This window comes from Camellia sinensis, chromosome 7 (assembly GCF_055761805.1).
Source record: "Camellia sinensis isolate YWXY chromosome 7, ASM5576180v1, whole genome shotgun sequence".
Classification (NCBI taxonomy): domain Eukaryota; kingdom Viridiplantae; phylum Streptophyta; class Magnoliopsida; order Ericales; family Theaceae; genus Camellia; species Camellia sinensis.
In genome coordinates, this window is record NC_138967.1 from 29149282 (window position 1) to 29168370 (window position 19089).

Genomic DNA, 19089 nt, shown 5'->3' on the forward strand with positions numbered 1-19089 from the left:
ACGGATTAGTATCAATCCCTATGGCCTTTTCTACTTTAGCTGGGAATTTAAACTCCCCTTTCGAATCTGCTCTTGGATCTTGTCTCGAAAAACAATGCAATTTTTAGTTGAGTAAGACCAAGAATTATGCTATTTACAATATACTTTTCCTTTAAGTTCCTCTGGAGACGGAATTTTGATTCCTTTTGGTAACTTCAGGAAATTTACAGTAAGCAAACGATCAAAAATGTCATCTGCCTTTGTTAAGTCGAAAGAGTATTTCCTATGAAGGTCTTTCTTTTTAAACTGCTGATCAATTGTTGTATCTTTATGAATTAATGCCTCACAGATCACAGGTTCTTTCCCTACAGTCTCTGCTGCATCAATCTCATAATTAGGATCTCTATAATACGTCTTGTACGATGCATTACCTCGATCTTATTCTTCTTCTAGTAATGTTTCATACCTAGACACCTTATAGGTTAATTCCACTAAGTCTCTAAACTCAGTTGAGTCAAACTTCTTTCGAAGCCTAAACACTAAACCATTTTGAGCCAATCTCACGAATTCAGGCTCTGGTAAGATGATCCTACATTTATTTCATGCTCTTTTAAATCTGGTAATAACCTGAGTAGCCTTCTCATCAGGCCTTTGACTCAATCTTGCCAAGTCTGCCATGAAAACCTCTGGCTCTGTTTGGAAGAACTGAGTATGAAATGCCTCTTCCATTTGTTGCCAAGTTTGGATAGAGCTAGATGTGAGGTTGATATACCATACAAAGGCCGTCCCAGTTAGAGAATTTGGGAACAATCTTAACTTTATATAGTCATTGTTAGTAAATTCACCACACTGAGCAGCGAACCTAACAATATGTTCAACCGTTGACTAGTTTCCATCCCATAAAAAAGAGCGAAGTCAGGTATCCTAAACCCCCTTGGGTATTCATGTACCCTATCTACCCATTCTGGATATGGCTTCCTGTATACAGTAGTTTGAACCCCCCGAGCTATTGGTCCACACATCTCTCTAACAATATCAGCAATTTGGTCCCTAGGGACCATATTTTGTGCCTATTGGACCACTACTGGAGGAACAAACATAGGATTTGGTGAACAACCTTGTGCCTGGGGTCATCTTGGTCTATAGGGTGGTATATTTGGGACTGGTTGTCCCTGTGGTGCTGGCTGCAGTTGGGGGTATGGGTGACCCCTTTGAGCCTGTCCTACGAAAGGACTTGCAAAAAATGCTGGAACAGGTGTTGTGCCTCTTCCAGTTGTAGGAAAACCTTCCAACCCCTTGGGTATAAATTCGAACAAAGGGTTAATGAACCCCTTCGTGCCAGGTATGGCTTCGAACATGGGATTTAGAACCATCCTTACATCATTATCCTGTGTTGGGCCGGATCTACCAATTTGCATGGCTTCACTGTTAAGTAATGAAGCATTTTGATTTGCCATAGGCCTCAAAAGAGGCTCATACCAAGACTGAGGTGGTGGTCTTTCATGGTTTTGGTTACTATGTTGACCATTAGTATGCCTATTACTCTGCATAGGCTGTTTATCTCTAGCCAATCTTTGTTGAGGGGCATTTGAATTTTCCTCTATATGCCTTGCATTTGTTGGTTGGTGGGTATTCATTCGATCCAAAAAGGATGTTGCCCACATTTCCATTGTGTTCATTAACTGTTGTCCCATGGCATCTACTAGGCCACCCCATGGATTCATTGGTTGAGTAGATGGAACAGTGGATGGTCCAATTCCTTGGCCTCGTTCAATATTATGAACATGTGGTACTTGTTCCGAAGTGCTGGTCTGTTCGACCATAGGTTCTGATAAAATGGATGTTTCCACAGGATGTGTTATCACATTATCCTCTGGATTAGGCATTTCTACCTCTTCTTCCACGCCTTCTTCCAAGCGTTCATTTTCTCATTGTCTCCTACGTCTAGCCATTTCAATTGGTCCCACTAGGCGTGCCAAAAATATATGTTCGCTTTTTTGGCTTTCGAAGGTTATTTTTGTAATTGTGAGCGTGCCAGTAAGGATCAATCAGTCCTTATAGAATGTTAATTGCCAACAAATTATCAGACAATTGTGTTTTGGTTCTTTCAGCCCCAATGAAGAGGACTTTTACTAGTGGCTTTGTTTAGGAGAATTAAAAAAACAATGATTAAATGAAGAACAATTGTAGTATTTCATTAAGTAAAACGAAAGACTTACAATGATCCAATTCAGCCTCGTAGAGGTTTACAGCAACAATCTACTTGAAACTACTCCTATGAACGAAATGCAGTGCAGGAATTTTAAAGTACAGAAATACAAAGGGTAGGAAATGTAAAACTAGAAAGGAAATAAAGTAGATAAAATTGGATTTTAGGATCTGAGTCTGGGGACTTTTTCTGGGGCCTTCTCTGCTATTTATACTTCTCAAGGATAACAATCGAACTGCACTTCTAACCGTCGAATCGCTCCTCCATGATCGCTGATCATGTTGCCTTATAGTTCGCTCCACTATGCCATTACCTGCAGTTAGGCTTCCTTCCTGATTTTGAATTTGAATGTGAGTAACCATTGAAGGCACATCACTTTACATCTCTTTGCTGATCCAGTGTTACGCAGATCTTGTAAGAACCAATACTAACTACCACGTATGCGATCACAATTGAAGACTTGAATAGTCTTTCCGTATTGTCCTTATTCTGCCACGCGTTGAATTGTAATTGGTTTATACAAAATATGTAGCCAACAAGTAATAATTGATTTTTTTATTTAGTTATGACATTTAAATAAGATATAATTTTCTTTTTTAAAAAGGCTTAGAAATTATAGAGAAGCTGTTTCTTAAATTTCTACACTTTTTTTTAGGCACTTTGGTATGTAACTCACACAGACGATGAATCCTACATCCATATAAGAGAATGTATAATATAATATGTAAAAAAGAAAAGAAAAGAAAGTACCAATATATTATTTTCTTTTCTAAAATATATACTGCTTTAAAGAAGAAATCCAAAAATAACTTGAAAACAAATTTTCTCAATTTTCTTAGAAATAAAAATAAAAATAAAAAGGACACTAAACTTGTCAGCCAAGAAAAATACAACACTTTTTTGAGCTAAGAACCTAAACTTGTCAGTCAAGAAAAATACAACACTTTTTCGAACTAGGAAAAATACAACACTTGCCTAACCATGAAATAAAAGAGAAGAGAAAATGAAATTGTTCACTATTATATAATTGAAATAAAAATGTATGTAAATTTGCTGGTAATGGACCACGTGCATGTGACATTGTCGTTTTATGTGATTGATAATCAAGATTCGCTAATCAAGATTTATCATTAATTTTGTTAATCTGATCACATTCTTCCGTGTTGTCAATTAAGTGAATTTTTATTTGTTTACTTATTTATTTAGTAAAACAATATTATCTTCTTGTTAAGAGAAATTCTAATACATCCCCTTTAAAAAAAAGTGTAACATATGTATTATTATTATGTTATTTTTTTTAATTATGATTAATTTTTTTATAATTATGATATTATTTTAATTATAACTCATGATTTTTTAATTATATCTTATGTTATGTTTAGCTATGATTCCCTTCCCCCTCTCTTTTTTAGTTATGACTTAGAAAATTAAAATTATGTAATTTTTTTTTTAGTTATAAAGTGCATATGGTGCACAGTATTTTCCAATTGTTAAATATAAATTTACCAAATCCCATGGGATTGGCTTAGCGGGTGCAGCTTAGGATTTGCGGTGTACTTCCTTCAAATCTCAAGTTTAATTTTTATTAGGTGCTATCAATTTTTTGGGGTTTCAAATTTATCCGATTCACGTGAAACCATTTGCTTGGGTCCTGCTATTAGTCGGGTGCACATAAATTGATCAGAATATTTAGTATCCGCTAATCAAGATTTACAATTAAACGTTTTAGTATAAAATTGAATAATAATTTTAAAATTTTATAAAACTAAAAAGTAAAATCATAATTTTTTTAATGAATTTATAATTAATTTTTCAAAATATCTCTTACATGTAATTTCCCTATAAAATCTCCATCTATAGCATAGCCCATTTTCATGTCAAAGACATTTGGGACACCCGAGAGAAACACACAAAATAGAAAGAGTAGAGAAGAAGAGAATCAACAACAATGGAAACGAACCCTCTTCCTCTAAATATTTCCCATGTCCAAAAAACCCCTCTCATCATCAACAGAACACACTCTGTCCTCCACTCCACAGCCCTAGCAACTCTAATCTACTACAGATCTTCCAGCATCTTTCAAACCCTCAAAACCGGAGACACACCCATCTTCCCATTACTCTTTCTCTCCTTCGCTGAACTAATTCTCTCTTTCATTTGGGTTCTCGGCATAGCATACCGGTGGCGGCCCGTCTCGCGGACTGCCTTCCCGGATCGATTGCCGGAAGATGAAGAACTTCCGGCAATCGACGTGTTTATTTGCACGACGGACCCGAATAAAGAGCCGAGTGTGGAGGTGATGAACACAGTGGTTTCAGCCATGGCTATGGATTATCCAGTGGAGAAGCTGTGTGTTTATCTTTCAGATGATGGTGGTTCGGATGTGACTTTGAATGCCATGAAAGAGGCTTGGAGGTTTTCAAAGTGTTGGGTTCCTTTTTGTAGGAGGTTTGGAGTTGAAACAAGATGTCCAGAGGCTTATTTTTTGGAGGAAAATCAAGGGAAGAAGGATTGGAGGAGTGACTTCTTGGCTGAGAAGGAGAAAGTTAAGGTTGGTTCTTGGCTTTATTTTTGCATTTTTTTATTAGAACAATGTAGATGTACTCGTATTTCTCACATTTTACATTGTTTTCTAACTCTAGACACACACTAATGGTTGAATAAAAAAAATATGGCCCATGTTGTTTAAAATATGAATTATTTTTATAGTTTAAAAAATTATAAATATTTTTTTATTAATTAAAATTAATTAAAAAAGTGAAAATTTTAATTATTCATTTATATAATAATAAAATTATATAAATTATTAATTAAAATAAAATTTTAATATTATTAAAAATTATTAATTAATTTAATAATTTATTAATAAAAAAACTTATTTTTTATAAAATTAGAAATTTTTAAAGGACATAATATAATTTTTAAAACTATAAGAAGTAATTTATAATTTAAGTAAATTTTAGAAGGTGTGTTTATAATTTATATATATATATATATATATAAAAGCGCACTAATGGAGTTGACATTCATAAATACAGATATGATTTATTCACTTGTATTTTGGAATGAAAAAAAAGAATATAACAAATAAATTATATGTCACATTTTTTTATTTATTAAGATTTTTATAATTAAAATAATTTAAAAATGAAGTGGCTTCTTTTCGGTCATCAAACTGATTGAACTATATGTATGACCGGGACTGTTTGTTACCGCTTTTGTACCTGATTATAATTTATTTTAATTTTGAAGTTTGTGTCAGATTATTTGGCACAATTTTTACTTATAACTTATTAGGTAAAAATAACTTAAATAAGTTGAAAAAAAAAATTAAATTATTTGAAAGCTGAGGTAGAAGTGTTTTTAATTTTTATTTTCTGATTATTAACTTTTAACTTAAAAAAAGTTACACTAAATAGGCCATCATCTCAATAAAATTTATAAAAGGAATGATTTACATTATCATAGGTCCTGTTTGGTAGGGCTTATTTTTAGCTTATTTAAGCTTTTAGCTTAATTTAAGTTATTTTGATATGTTTGGTTCAGCTTAACAATGCAGATTATAGTTTTTTGTAAGTCAAAAATTAACTTATTTTTTGAGTGGGGGAGAAGAAGCTTAATTTATAAGTAAAAAATCAAATTAAGTGCATAGCTGAGATGTGAGGGGTAAAATGATTAAAATGCCCCTCACAATTTCAAATTATTACAATTGTGCCACATATATAAACCAAAACACACTTATTTTTGTCCTTCACACGAGCTAAAGAGGCGATTTTCCGGCGATGGGTTCTGGCTCTCTCTCTCTCTCTCTCTCTCTCTCTCTCTCTCTCTCTCTTACGAACTAGAAGAGCAAATCCCTAGCTCGCCATCGACGGTGTGACGATCGAACGGTGACGAACCAGAGCTTGCGATCGACAACCCTAACTACACCCATCGAGATCGTAGCAGATCTCTCTCTCCGGCGTTGCGATTTGAAACCCTAGCGCTTCGTCCTCTTTCGCGATCCATCGCAACAGATCCCTTCCATGCCGTCGCGATCTCCCTTCTGTCATCGCGATTTCAAATCCTAGTGCCCCATCGCCACTGTGCCCACTGTCGGGGCTGCAGGAAAAGAAGGGTTGTCAGTATTTTAATAATAATAATAATAATAATAAATTTTATATTAATTAATACTAAATTAAGCCATTACATTTTGTAATAATAACATATTTTGTAATACTAAATTGGTGTATTTTGTAACATATTTTATATTAATTAATTAATACTAAATTGGTATTTTTTGTAACAATTTTGAAACTAATTAAGCCATTACATTTTTAGTATTATTAAAAGAAACAAGGAAATGTATCAATTTTGAAGAAAAGAAAATTATTAAGAAAAAAAATTAAGCCATTAATAATAAAAGAAAAAAAAAATGTATCAATTTTTAATTGAAAAAAAAATTACGTTTTTATATCATTGAGACTAATTAAGAAAAGAAAAAAATATATATATTAATATTAATATTAATATTAACTGATATTAATTATTAATATTAATTAAGAAAAGAAAGAAACAAGGAAAAAAAGAAAAGAAAATATATCAATTAAGAAAAGAAAAAATAAATAAAAGAAACAAGAAAAAAAAAATTATTAATATTAATTGATACTAATTAATAATTTTAGGATTAATTGAGACTAGGTAAACCATTACATTTTTATTAAATGTATCGATTTTTATATAAATTGATACTAATTAATACTAATTATGTTAATTGAAAAAAAAAATGACAAAATTATTATTTTTATATCATATAAGGATAAAAATGACAATTATACAGAAGAAAGTTATTTATAGATTATCTATCAAACACTATTCTGCTGCTTAAATCCATAATCTTATAGTTACATCAAACAGATTAATAGCTTAAGTTCACACCTATAAGTTATAATCTCTTAAGATAGAATCTGTTAAGTTATAATTTATAATCATTTTTTCACAATTCTATCAAACGGAGCCATTGTAGAACTGGCTAGAAAGAACTTGTTCCTTTAGAAAAAATTTACAAGTAAGAAAGATTAGAAAAGTTGCATCCAAACATATCCTAAGTTGGACAAATGATGTATATAAGTCACTCAGTATTCTACACAACTACACTCCATTCTCAACTTAACCGTTTAGGAATTGTTTAGCAATGGGTTAAAATGGCAAAAAGTTATTAAAAATAAAAAAAAAAATCATATAAAATGATCAGATATTTTTACACATTCTTTGTAAATTTCAAAAATTGTTCTTAAATATTTTAATTTTTTCACTTCATATTTTATTAAATAAATAATAAAATAATGAAAAAACCACTTTCCTTGAACAAGAGGTTACGTGGGACCATTTCCAACACAAGAGGTTACGTGAGACCATTTCCAACAAAATAATAGAGAAAGTGAAAGTGAGGAAGATGACGAAGAAAAATGACTAATGAATATTAACTAGTTAAATTTAGCAAAAATGGCAGGGACAGGCTAGCTAAAGTGGCCTAGGCTACAAGATGTACTTATTAATAATATTTCAGGAAGAAGTTTTCTTGAATTCATATTTGTGGATTAAATTGAAGCAGTGTGACACAGATTATTTGACTTGCTCAGAGTATTTTTAAATTTAAGAGTTTGTATTATATTGTTAGGATAGTTTCATGCAGCTACATGATTATTTTGTTTATTAATTTTGTGATGATTTTTTAGAAATGATATTTATAATAAATTTAAGAAATTTGGTATAACAATGGTGGGAATTGATTTCATGTTGCACAGGAGAAATATCAGGAATTCAAGGAGCGTGTGATGAGGATTAGGGAGAAAGCAAACTTCACGATTAATCAAGATCACCCTCCTCTTATTGAGGTGAATTTTAATTTGATTTATAATTATTCAATCTCAGATGCTGACAATGTTACAAATTTCAAATTCATTATTTATTTATGCAATAATATTAGGTAGTTCAAAATTTTGTGGTTCAAATGGCTCAAATCACTCAAAACGATGTCGTTTTGAGTGTAAATGAGTATAAAACGACGTCGTTTTGACAAATTTAAACCATTTAAGTCACAAAATTTTGAGGCTACCAAACATTTTCCTTATTTATGTGGTCATAAGCAAAACTACGAATAAACGGTGTGTGTGTGATTTGCTGTTTTTCAGGATAATAATATGTACTTTATAGGTCGTTATTATTATTATATTTTTTGTTACATACTGTTTTCGTCAAACTAAAGAAATTCTAAGACCTGTTTGGTATTGACTTTTAAACCACTTTTGACTTAAAAAAAAAAAACCGTAATATATGCTAACAATGTGCATAACAAAAATGTATATAATATACAAATTTTAGGCTCCGTTTGGCAAGGAGGTTTGGGATTATTTTAACCATAAAAGACAAAATAGATTATTTTAGTCACAACAAATAAAACATCACTTCCAACTCACAATTATTATATTTTTTTCTTACAAAAAAAAAGTCAAAAAAGTTAAAAAGTCCTTCTCAAACTAAGTTTTTTAGCCTAGGCTAAAATATTCAAAAAAATTAAAAAGTCAAAAAGTCAATTCACTTCTCAAACGGAGGCTTAAACGGTAAATTATATTAAAGTCCTCTAAAATTTATAAAAAAAATATATTCCATCCATTTCAAATAGTAGTCTCTTTTGGGGATTTAATTTTTTTTGATAGTATAGTTATTGTACTTTAAAAATATTACTTTTTTTAAATTACCTTTTTATAATACATTTTTTTGAGAATAATAAATGTCATAATTATATTTTTTGTATTGTTAATGAATTTAAAAATGACAAAAAAGAAAATTCATATTATTTTAGTCTTTAATTTTTAAAAAGAGACTAATATTTTGAGATAATAAAAAATGAAATAAGAGACTAATATTTTGAGACAAAAAGAATAATAAATTTTATACTTTTGATATAATTACGGGATTTCATTTTTCAAAAATTAAAGTGATTGTAACTGATAAAGATGGTGAGTGGACATTAAGATGGAAATGGAGACGTTGGTGTGACTCCAAGCCACAACAGTTTGCCGTGACTCCGATGGAGGCCTATTTTGTTATATATATATATATATATATATATATATATTAATTCGAGCCGGTCATATTATATAATTATTGATTAGATCATTTATGTAAAATATCAAATTGATTGAAAATTTGCTATCTAAGAGAACATTTGCTTTTAGAAAATAAACAACATTATTTTTATAATTTTTAAATAATAATTAGGATTCGATCGTGGGTTTACGAATGTTTAATTAACTTAATTTTTTATAAGAATAATATGTTTGACGAGCTTTATAATATAACGGTTTGAATTATCAAAGAAAGCTCGGGACAAGTCTATATAAAAACTTCACAGCAGGCTGCTCCTCATTTTCCATTGAAATAAATAAATAAAAATTCATATTTTAATAGTAAAGGGGATTACAATTGTCATGTTTGGTTTCGTTTTTTGAGTTATTTTTTTAAAAAGTAATTTAAAAATTATGTTTTGAACATAAATATATGTTTGCTTTTAAAAAAAAATATACTATTGAAATTTCACTCCACACGGTGAGAGGGGGCTGGAACATTATGGTATAAAAAATAAAAAAATAGTCACATCAAAAGTTATATCATATTTATATATATATATACATATATATATTATATAGGGCCGAGTTTTGAAAGTGTAAAATAAGTTAAAAAGTTATTTAAAAAGTTAAAAAGTTAACATTATTTAGTAAATGTTAACAATTGCGGTTGCACAACTCTCGATCCTAATTTTCCTCTACAAATCGATTTTTACAATTTTTTATTATATATTTTTTCATAAAAAGTCAAAAAGTTAACCCAAACATTCATATTTTTTCCCTTAATTTTTTAGTTCAAAAAGATAAAAAGTATATTTATTTAGGACATCCTAAACAACCCCTAAGGGTTGGTTTGGGATGTTCTAAAAAAGTGCAATTTTTGACTTATTGGCTTATATGGGTTGGGTTTGGATTGGGTTTGATGTGATGTGTTAGAGAGGTGATGTGATTTAAATAAGATAATGTGATTTAAATAGGATAGTGACTTTTTAACTTTATGTATTATTTAGTTTATGCCAAACCAACCCTAAGGCCGCGTTTGGGAACCTACCCCTTTAGCCAAAAAGTTACTAAATTAGCCAAAAAGTCAATAACCCATACTAAAAAGTCAAAGATTTTCGTTTCTCTCTACTTTTTGCACATCTTTTCGTAAAAAGTCAAAAAGTCATCCTAAACATACTAATTTTTTTTAGCTCATATTTTAGCCAAATAGTCAAAAAATTACTAAATTAACTTGTTCCCAAACGAGGCCTAAGTATCAAAATATAATTTGATATTTACCCATTTATAGATACATATTTTCTCATAAAATATATGAATTTATCATAAAATTTTATAAATTTAATTACAAAATATGTAATTTCATCACAAATTGATATTAAAAATAAATTGTATTCAACTTAGTAGTTTTGGAAAGATTATTAAAAGTTATTTTTTTAATTTTTTTTAAACTTTTTTATAAAAAAATAAATAAATTAAAAATTAAAAATAATTTTTAATCCACTTCTCAAAAATAATCCTTATAAATTTTTCTAACTTCAACTATAAATTTGTGTTTATTTTTTTGCCGGCAAGTAACATCAAAAATAAATAAATAAAGAGGACAAGCAGGAGTTAAATTGTAATTTCTTGTGGGTCCCGGGCTCAATTGGCTTGACAGACCCACAAAGAAAAAAGTATAGTTTGTATCTAGAAAATTGAGATTTCGAAATTTTTTTTTCTTTTTTGGAGTTAATCAAACAGAAAGTTTAGGATTACGTTTGGTAAAATTTTCCGTTTGGCAAGTTGGGTTAGGATTTTTTTTAGGTTGTTTTAGTCATAAAAAATAAAATAAGTTATTTTAGTCATAAAAAATAAAATATCACATTCAATTCATAATCATTACATTTTTCTCTCACAAAAAAAAGTCAAAAAAATTAAAAAGTCAAAAAGTCTTTCCCAAATTAAGTTTTTTAGCCTAGGCTAAAATAACTAAAAAAGTCAAAAAACTAAAAAACCAACCCACTTCCCAAACCAACTCTAAATATGATTTTAAAATATGAGTTATATTTTGAGTTTGTGAGTTTTGAAATTACATTTTGAGGCCTATTTTGGGAAGTGGGTTATAATCCACTTCCCAGATTATAACTTAGGCCTTGTTTGGCATAAACTAAAAAATTCAAAAAGTCAAAAAGTCACTATCCTATTTAAGTCACATCATCTTATTTAAATCACATCACCTCTCTACCATATCACTTCAAACTCAACCCATATTTCATAAAATCAAAAAGTGCACTTATTTAGGACATCCCAAACCACCCCTTACTTCATCTCTCACAAAAAAGCTGCTTATAAGCAATTTTTCACCAAAAAGTTGATTATAACCATCTTCCCAAAATAGTCTTGAATGTAAAAAATTTATTTGGTGAATGAGTTTTGAAAAGAGTTTTTGAATTGAGTGATGTGACATAATTTTTATACAAAAATTTACAACTCATAACCAAACATACAACTCAAAATTCTATTCAAAACTCATAAAATTTTTTTAAAAAAAATGAAAATATTTTTTATTTAAAATATAAAAATAACAAGTGTAAAAAAAAAAAAAAAAAAAAATCAAGAACACTGTTCCGATTAACCGGCCGGACGACTAGCCTGGCATTTTCGGGGGGACATCCAGGTACACGGACTTTCAAATGCGGGTGTGGAAATATGTTTTGAAAACTGTAAACAAACGCCGCACTCAAACTAAAAGGTAGAATCATAATTCAAAAATTGTACCAAACACAACTTAAATTTTCTAAAAAATGAGTTGAAAAAATGGGAACTAAACAGTTTAATAATATTTTTTCATTCATACTATTAATAAATTATTGATAAAAATAAATTTAATTGTTCTGTAAAATTAAAACTTCAAGAGAAACTAATATCATTATGTTAAAAATGTAAAATTAATTATATATTTTTAAATACAAGAAAATGTGAGTGTTATTTACTCGATTTTATATAAATCAATAACATTCACAATTGATGTAGATGGGAAGATGTTAAAAAGGCCTAAGTACAGGGGTAATTTTTTAGAGTTAAATCCTTAAGAATCAAGATCTCAGATGTCATTTCTAAATAGTGTCACACAGCAGATCTACTTAACCCTATATTATTGATACTGAATATTATTTACTCAAGTCTAAAAAATTTATTCTACTAATTATATGTGGGTGTTAGGGAAGTGAGTTTTTATGTAGATTTTTTTAGTTGTAGGATATTATTGAATTTTTTTTTTTGTGTTTGGGAAGATAGTTAGATTTTTTTGTGATTGGATGTGATATTTATGAGAGAAAAAATGAAATAATTATGGAGTTAGATGTAATATTTTGTTTGAATGTGTTTTTTTAGTTTTTTAGAAAGTTTATTTTTTGTGAAAAAAATAAAAAAAAAAACCAAGTTCAAGACTTCCCAAACATTATCGCCTAAATAATGGACTCCGAGAGAATCAAATTAAGACCTAATTGTAAAATCAGACTATTCAAACATTAGTAGTGTTTTGAGAAATTAGTAAAAAAATTAATTTTTTAGGTTTTTTTTAGTTTTCTTTACTTTTTTATAAATAAAAAATATAAAAAATAATATAACTCAAAATAAATAAAAAATAAAAAATTAATTTTTTTCTATGTTTCCGAAAAGATCCCATAACCCTACCCGAAGATATTCTTAGGCCAAGTTTGGGTATTTTTAAAAAAGTCAAAAAATTAAAAAGTTACTTAAAAAGTTAAAAAGTTAACACTATTCACCAAAAGTCAACAATTACGGCTGCATAACTCTCAATTCAAATTTTTCCCTACAAATCAATTTTTACAATTTTTTATTACACATTTTTCAATAAAAAGTCAAAAAATTAACCCAAACATCTATATTTTCAACCTCAATTTTTTTGTCTAAAAAGACAAAAATTACACTTATTTAGGACACCCAAACAATCTCTTAGTAATGAGTGGAAGATATTGTTTGCCCTACTTGTCAGATCAGGAAAAAGAGCAAAGATCCTCTAGAGTTATTTTTCCCTAAAGTTTCCTAGAGTGCTATATTGTGTGGTTGAGATTTACTGGCAAGTCACATCAATTTTTCTGATGTGACTTGCCAGTAAATCTCAACCACACAATGTAGCACTCTAGGAAACTTTAAGAAAATTTCACTCTAGAGGATCCTTGGTGCAGGAAAAATGAGTGAGGCTGGGATCCTCGTCACTGTGGATCAATTATATATTTATATTTGTATTTTTTTTTTTCTTCTAAGACCACTCACAAATAAGGAGTTATGGGGTTGGTTGTGTTTGTGGGAACCCTAGGTCCTGGATTCAACTTTCCTCTGGGTCAATTTTCTGGGCGTAGCGCAGTTGGTTAGGAGGTTGACTTCAAGGATGGCTTATCAGCTACTTGGTGTGGGTTTAATTCTCCCTCGCTGTGCGAGTCTTGACTTAAGCGGAGCTTGCCTTGGGAGGTCGGAACAAGCTTCCAGGTTATAGTCTCTTACTCGGAACGGACAACAGGACACCCTGGTGATTTCCTCGCGGCGCTGCCTTGTACCTGCGGGAGAGTGAGAGGATTTCCCTGTAATAAAAAAAAAAAATAAATAAAAAAAAAATAATTACCGCAAAATTGGACCATTCAAACATTTATTTTTGAGGACGGACTCTTCAAACATTTGAAAAGCAATGGGTGGGTGTGACAGGTGATAAATGACAAAGCCATCAGTGAAGAAGTGGATGCGGATATACCTCTCCTCGTTTACGTCTCTCGTGAGAAAAGGCCTTCACTCCCCCATCATTTCAAAGCCGGAGCCCTAAATGTCCTTGTATGTATCCCCTCTCTCTCCTATTACCAGTTGAGTACAATTTAAATAAATAAAAATAAAATAAAATAATTTATTAAATATTATGGGTTACTTAACTAATAAGAATATATACTCTCTCAGTTTTAAAATAATAATTTTTTTGGGAGAATTTAATTTTTTTATGAGAGATTTATTTATAAGTTTTATTTTGGACACTTATGTTATATTAAGTCCTGTGTAATTTCTTATAAAGTATCAAGTCCTATTTAGATAGAAATGTATTTCACAAGATTCTATAAGTTGTAAATAAATTGTATTAATATACTATTATACACTATAATGGCAAAACTATATATAGAAAATTGAATATTACTATAGAAAATAAAATTTTCACATTCAATTAAAAAAATAAAAAACTTAGTAAGTTTGCGAAACGTGACGTGACACGTTACATTACGTTTATGTAAGTGTCACGTTACGTTTATGCAGGTGTCACGTTACGTTACGTTACGTTACGTTTATGTAGGTGTCACGTCACGTTACGCTTATGTAATGTCCCATCTGATATGGTCACGTTACGTTTATGTAGATGTTACGTTACGTTACGTTTCGCAAACTTAATCTATGGTAGCATTCAATTTCCTATATATGGTTTTACCATTATTTATGATATTAACAACTAATATTGAGGGTAAATGTGTCAACAAATTTCACACAGGGTTTATGAAAACATAAGTTTTTTAGTAGGACCATATGTAGCATAAGTCTCCCTAATAGGACTTATAAATAATTTTTCCTTTTTTTATAGTACAATTATTATATTTTAAAAATATTAATTTTTTAAAATTATCTTTTGCTAGTACATGTTTTTGAAAATATTAGTAATTGTTATAATTATACTTCTGTGTTATTAATGAATTTAAAATAAGGACAAAATAGTAAATTTATATTATTTTATTCCTTAATTTTTGAAAAGGGACTAATATTTTAAAATAATTAAAAATAAAATAAGAAACTAATATTTTAGAATAGAGGAAGTATATAATTTCTTAGGTGCCGTTTGGTAACACTTACGTTTTCAGTTTTCTCTTTATATTTATAAAAATTTAAAAAACTCAAATAAAAACCTGTTTGGTAAAAATTTTGATTTATAAATCAGTGATCTCAGTTTATAAATTTGGCCAAAAAATGAAAACACAAAAAATGTGTTTCCGTTTTGAGTTTTCAGTTTTTTTTTTTTATCACCCGCCACTAGCCACCACCCGCCACCATTTTCCACCACCGTCTTCCGCCACAATTTTCTACCACCGTCTTCCGTACCACCCACCACCCGCCACCACCACCAACCCGCCACTCACCACCCACCTGCCACCCCTCGCCACCACCACCCACCATCCACCCGCCACCACCCACCACCCGTCACTACCATCCACCGCCCGCCACCTACTTGCCACCACCACTCACCACCCATTTGCCACCACCACCAGCCACCTGCCACCCACCCGCCACCACCACCCACCTATCCACATACCACCACCCACCTGCCACCACCACCACCACCACCTACTCGTTACCACCTACCACCCACCATCGTCACCCACCCACCCGCCACCACTACCCACTCGCTACTACCCACCACCCGCCACTGTCACCCACCCACCCACCATCCAGTCGCCACTACCCACCACCACCCACCATCCGCCACCCACTTGCCACCACCACCCGCCACCACCATCGCAACCACCCGCCACCCGCCACCACCACCACCACCCACTCGCTACCACCCACCACTCGCCACTGCCACCGTTGCCCACCCATCCACCACCACCACCACCACCCGCCACCAGCCACCACTCGCCATCCGCCACCCCCTGTCACCACCACCCATTCCCTACCACCCGCCACCGTCACCCACCCACTCACCACCACCCACCCACCCACCCACCACCACCCGCCATCCGCTACCCACCTGCCACCACCACCCACCACCGCAGCCACCACCACCCACTCGCTACCACCCACCACCCGCCACCGTCACCCACCCACCCACCACCACCACCCACCCGCCACCCACCGTTATCACTTTCCACCACCGTCTTCCGCCGTCACTTGCCATTTCTTACTCTTTTTATATTTTAAATTTTTTTTAAACATTTTGTTAATTACTAAACGCGTTTGTAGTTTATATTTTTTTTAAAATAAACAAAAATCAGTTTATAAAATTTTTATAAATATAAACTGAAAATGTAAACGTTACCAAACACATCTTTAATATATATATATATATATATAACGTAACAGCTGGACTTGATGTTCCGAAACTTTTACTTTTGTTTATGAAGTAAAATTTTCATTTCTCTATTTAAAAAAAAAAAAAAAAGATAGGGAAGGGAATGAGACTTGAAGCTAAGAGTTTGAGTTTAATAAAAAAAAAAAAATCTTAATATTTGAGCGACATGCAATATGTATCTTCTTTCTAGTATATATAAAGAGAACAAACTTCATCGCTGTTGTAAGATTTTTTGCCAAATAAAATTTTATATATCTCTAAATTATCCAAAACACTCTCAGGTAGTTGATTCTTGGTTTGTCTCATAAGACTCTTTAAGTTTATATTCACATTCAGATTCAAATCAAAAGTTGTATTTTAAAGAATTAAAATTACATCCATCGAATAGACACACATCACATCACTAATATATGCTTTTATTTATTTACAATTTATTTAATTTAAAATTTAAAAGAGTAAGATATACAAAAAAGGATTTATTTGATTTAAAATTTAAAAGAGTAACATCTATATATTATATAAGGAAAATAAGTATTTTAGTGAGAAATTTTTTAAGAGTTTTAAACTTTCATTCTAAAATTATTAAATTTTTAATTTACAAAATTATTGACTAATATATTTAATTTATTATTAATTATTTTAAAAATAATAATAATTTCTTAATTTATGAATTTCAAATGGAAAGATAATAAAATATTCCATGATGTCCCGCATCATAATCTCTCACACTAATTTTCAAAAAATTAAAATCTTTCTTCCTAATCTTTTTCTTCTTTTCCCAAACTATCTCTCTAGTAAAAAATCATACCTACCTTACATGGTTCCAATATTTTTTTTAAATGTCATATGCAACTTATTTATCCCTAAAGTCATGTAAGAGAACATCACACAATTTTTATTATTTTTTTCTGAGGTTGTTAAAAGTTGGTTAATATTTAATTTTTTTCTTACTCATTATATTTTTATTTTTCAACAATATTAATTCTTCATTCTTTTACACCACATCACTTTCAATCTCTTTTTTTGCTTGAATATCTATACTATATATATAAGCAAATATAGTGGGTGTGCACTTAAGCCTCCAAATCTCTATTCTTAATTTCTTGTAAAATCTATTAAAATTTTTAAAAATTATGTCTCACTTAAGTTTCAAACTCACTCCTCTCCCATCACTTCCATTTAAAATATAAATTATTTTTTAATAATTTAATAATATATGCTCTTAGAATAATGGTTATCCGAATACAAACTTATCAACAACAAAGAAAAAAAAAAGGAAAAAAAAAAAAAGAAAAAAGAGAAAGAAAAAGAGAAAGTTATCACAAAATTCAAAAATATTTGAACTGAAATTCTATATAAAGATAAACTATATCTATCAACAAAATTCATAATTAAGATAATTTAAATTTGAATTTGAATACATAATAAAGATAATATATATTTATCTATCCAATTTCACATCTCTCTCCTCCTATATAAACAGTTATATTCCAATTGATTATAAACAAATACAAAACTGTTATGTTGCTCTTTCTTTTTCTCCCTTTCTCTTTCTCTCTCTATATAATTTTATATTGTTATAGGTATGGTTGAAAAGTTTCATACATTTGAATTCCCTGTCGCTCTATGTATAATTTTAATTATTATAGGTATGATTGAAATGCTCCACACATCTCCATTTTTTTTTTGGTCTAAATTTTAATTTTACCAAAGGTTAGAGAGTTCTTGAATTTCTTTTTATTGCATCAATGTTGAACATTATGTACCAAAATTACAAAAAAAAAAAAAAATGTGTAAGAAAATTATTTGTGTATCATTCTCATAATGAATTTCCCACCAAACAAAAAAATTCTTTCCTATTTAAGAATTTCAAAGTAATTTAACTTGGTTATTGAGTATCCACTATATTCTTTTGTTAAAATTTTATCTTTTGATGATATTTTGGTGATTGGTTCACATAACTTATATGTTTTTATGTAATATTTAATTTTGCTCTTTTACATTTGATATCAATTTTATTTTATTTTATTTTTAATAAGAAACTTGAATAATTGAGTCCTTTGTTTTGTTTGTGGGTTGGCAGTAGAATATTATTTTTATCATAGCAAAAATATAGTTCTTAATTATATGATACTTATTGATGTTTCATTGCAGTTGTTTTGGATTTATTTGTTTGTTTAATTAAATTATTTTTTATGTTTTTGGTTTTCAAAATCTCATTGAAAATAAATAATAAAAGACAATCAATGCGAATGATATTAAATATAAAAATCATAACTCATCATATATTTTATAATTCTATTTTTATGTTATTCATTTTAAATCATATACACCCGTGCCTCACACGAGTTACCATATAAAAAAGGGTTAATCACCCCAAAATCTGTCCTACTGTTGGCGTAATCACTTTACTCGTCTCATTTAAGAATTTGTACATTTTGATTCATTTCAATTTATAAAAATGTATCTTGTTCACGAATTATATAGGACTTATTTGGTAACTATTTCGTTTTCAATTTTTAATTTATAATTACAAAAATTTAAAAACTGTCATAAAAACTTATTTAATAATTTTTTTGATTTATAAATAGTTGTCCCAGCTTGTAAATTGGAGGAAAAAACGTAAACTCAAAAAATGAGTTTACGCTGGTTTTTAAACAGAAATTTAAAAATTTGACTAACAAATTATTTTT

General features: G+C 30.1%; 1 protein-coding gene across 3 annotated transcripts in view; it reads left to right on the forward strand.

Moving 5' to 3' along the window:
- The first annotated feature begins 3965 nt into the window (after positions 1–3965).
- LOC114283713 (quillaic acid 3-O-glycosyltransferase CSL1) overlaps positions 3966–19089 on the forward strand; it is a 29744-nt gene continuing 14620 nt past the window's right edge. For 2 of the 3 annotated variants that reach the window (XM_082877639.1, XM_082877641.1), the window contains exons 1-3: positions 3966–4739; positions 7975–8064; positions 14005–14127. In XM_082877639.1, coding sequence (XP_082733765.1) covers positions 4137–4739; positions 7975–8064; positions 14005–14127 — 816 coding nt within the window. In that variant the 5' untranslated portion in view covers positions 3966–4136. The remainder of the gene's footprint in view (positions 4740–7974; positions 8065–14004; positions 14128–19089) is intronic. The other variant, XM_082877640.1, reaches the window with a different exon arrangement.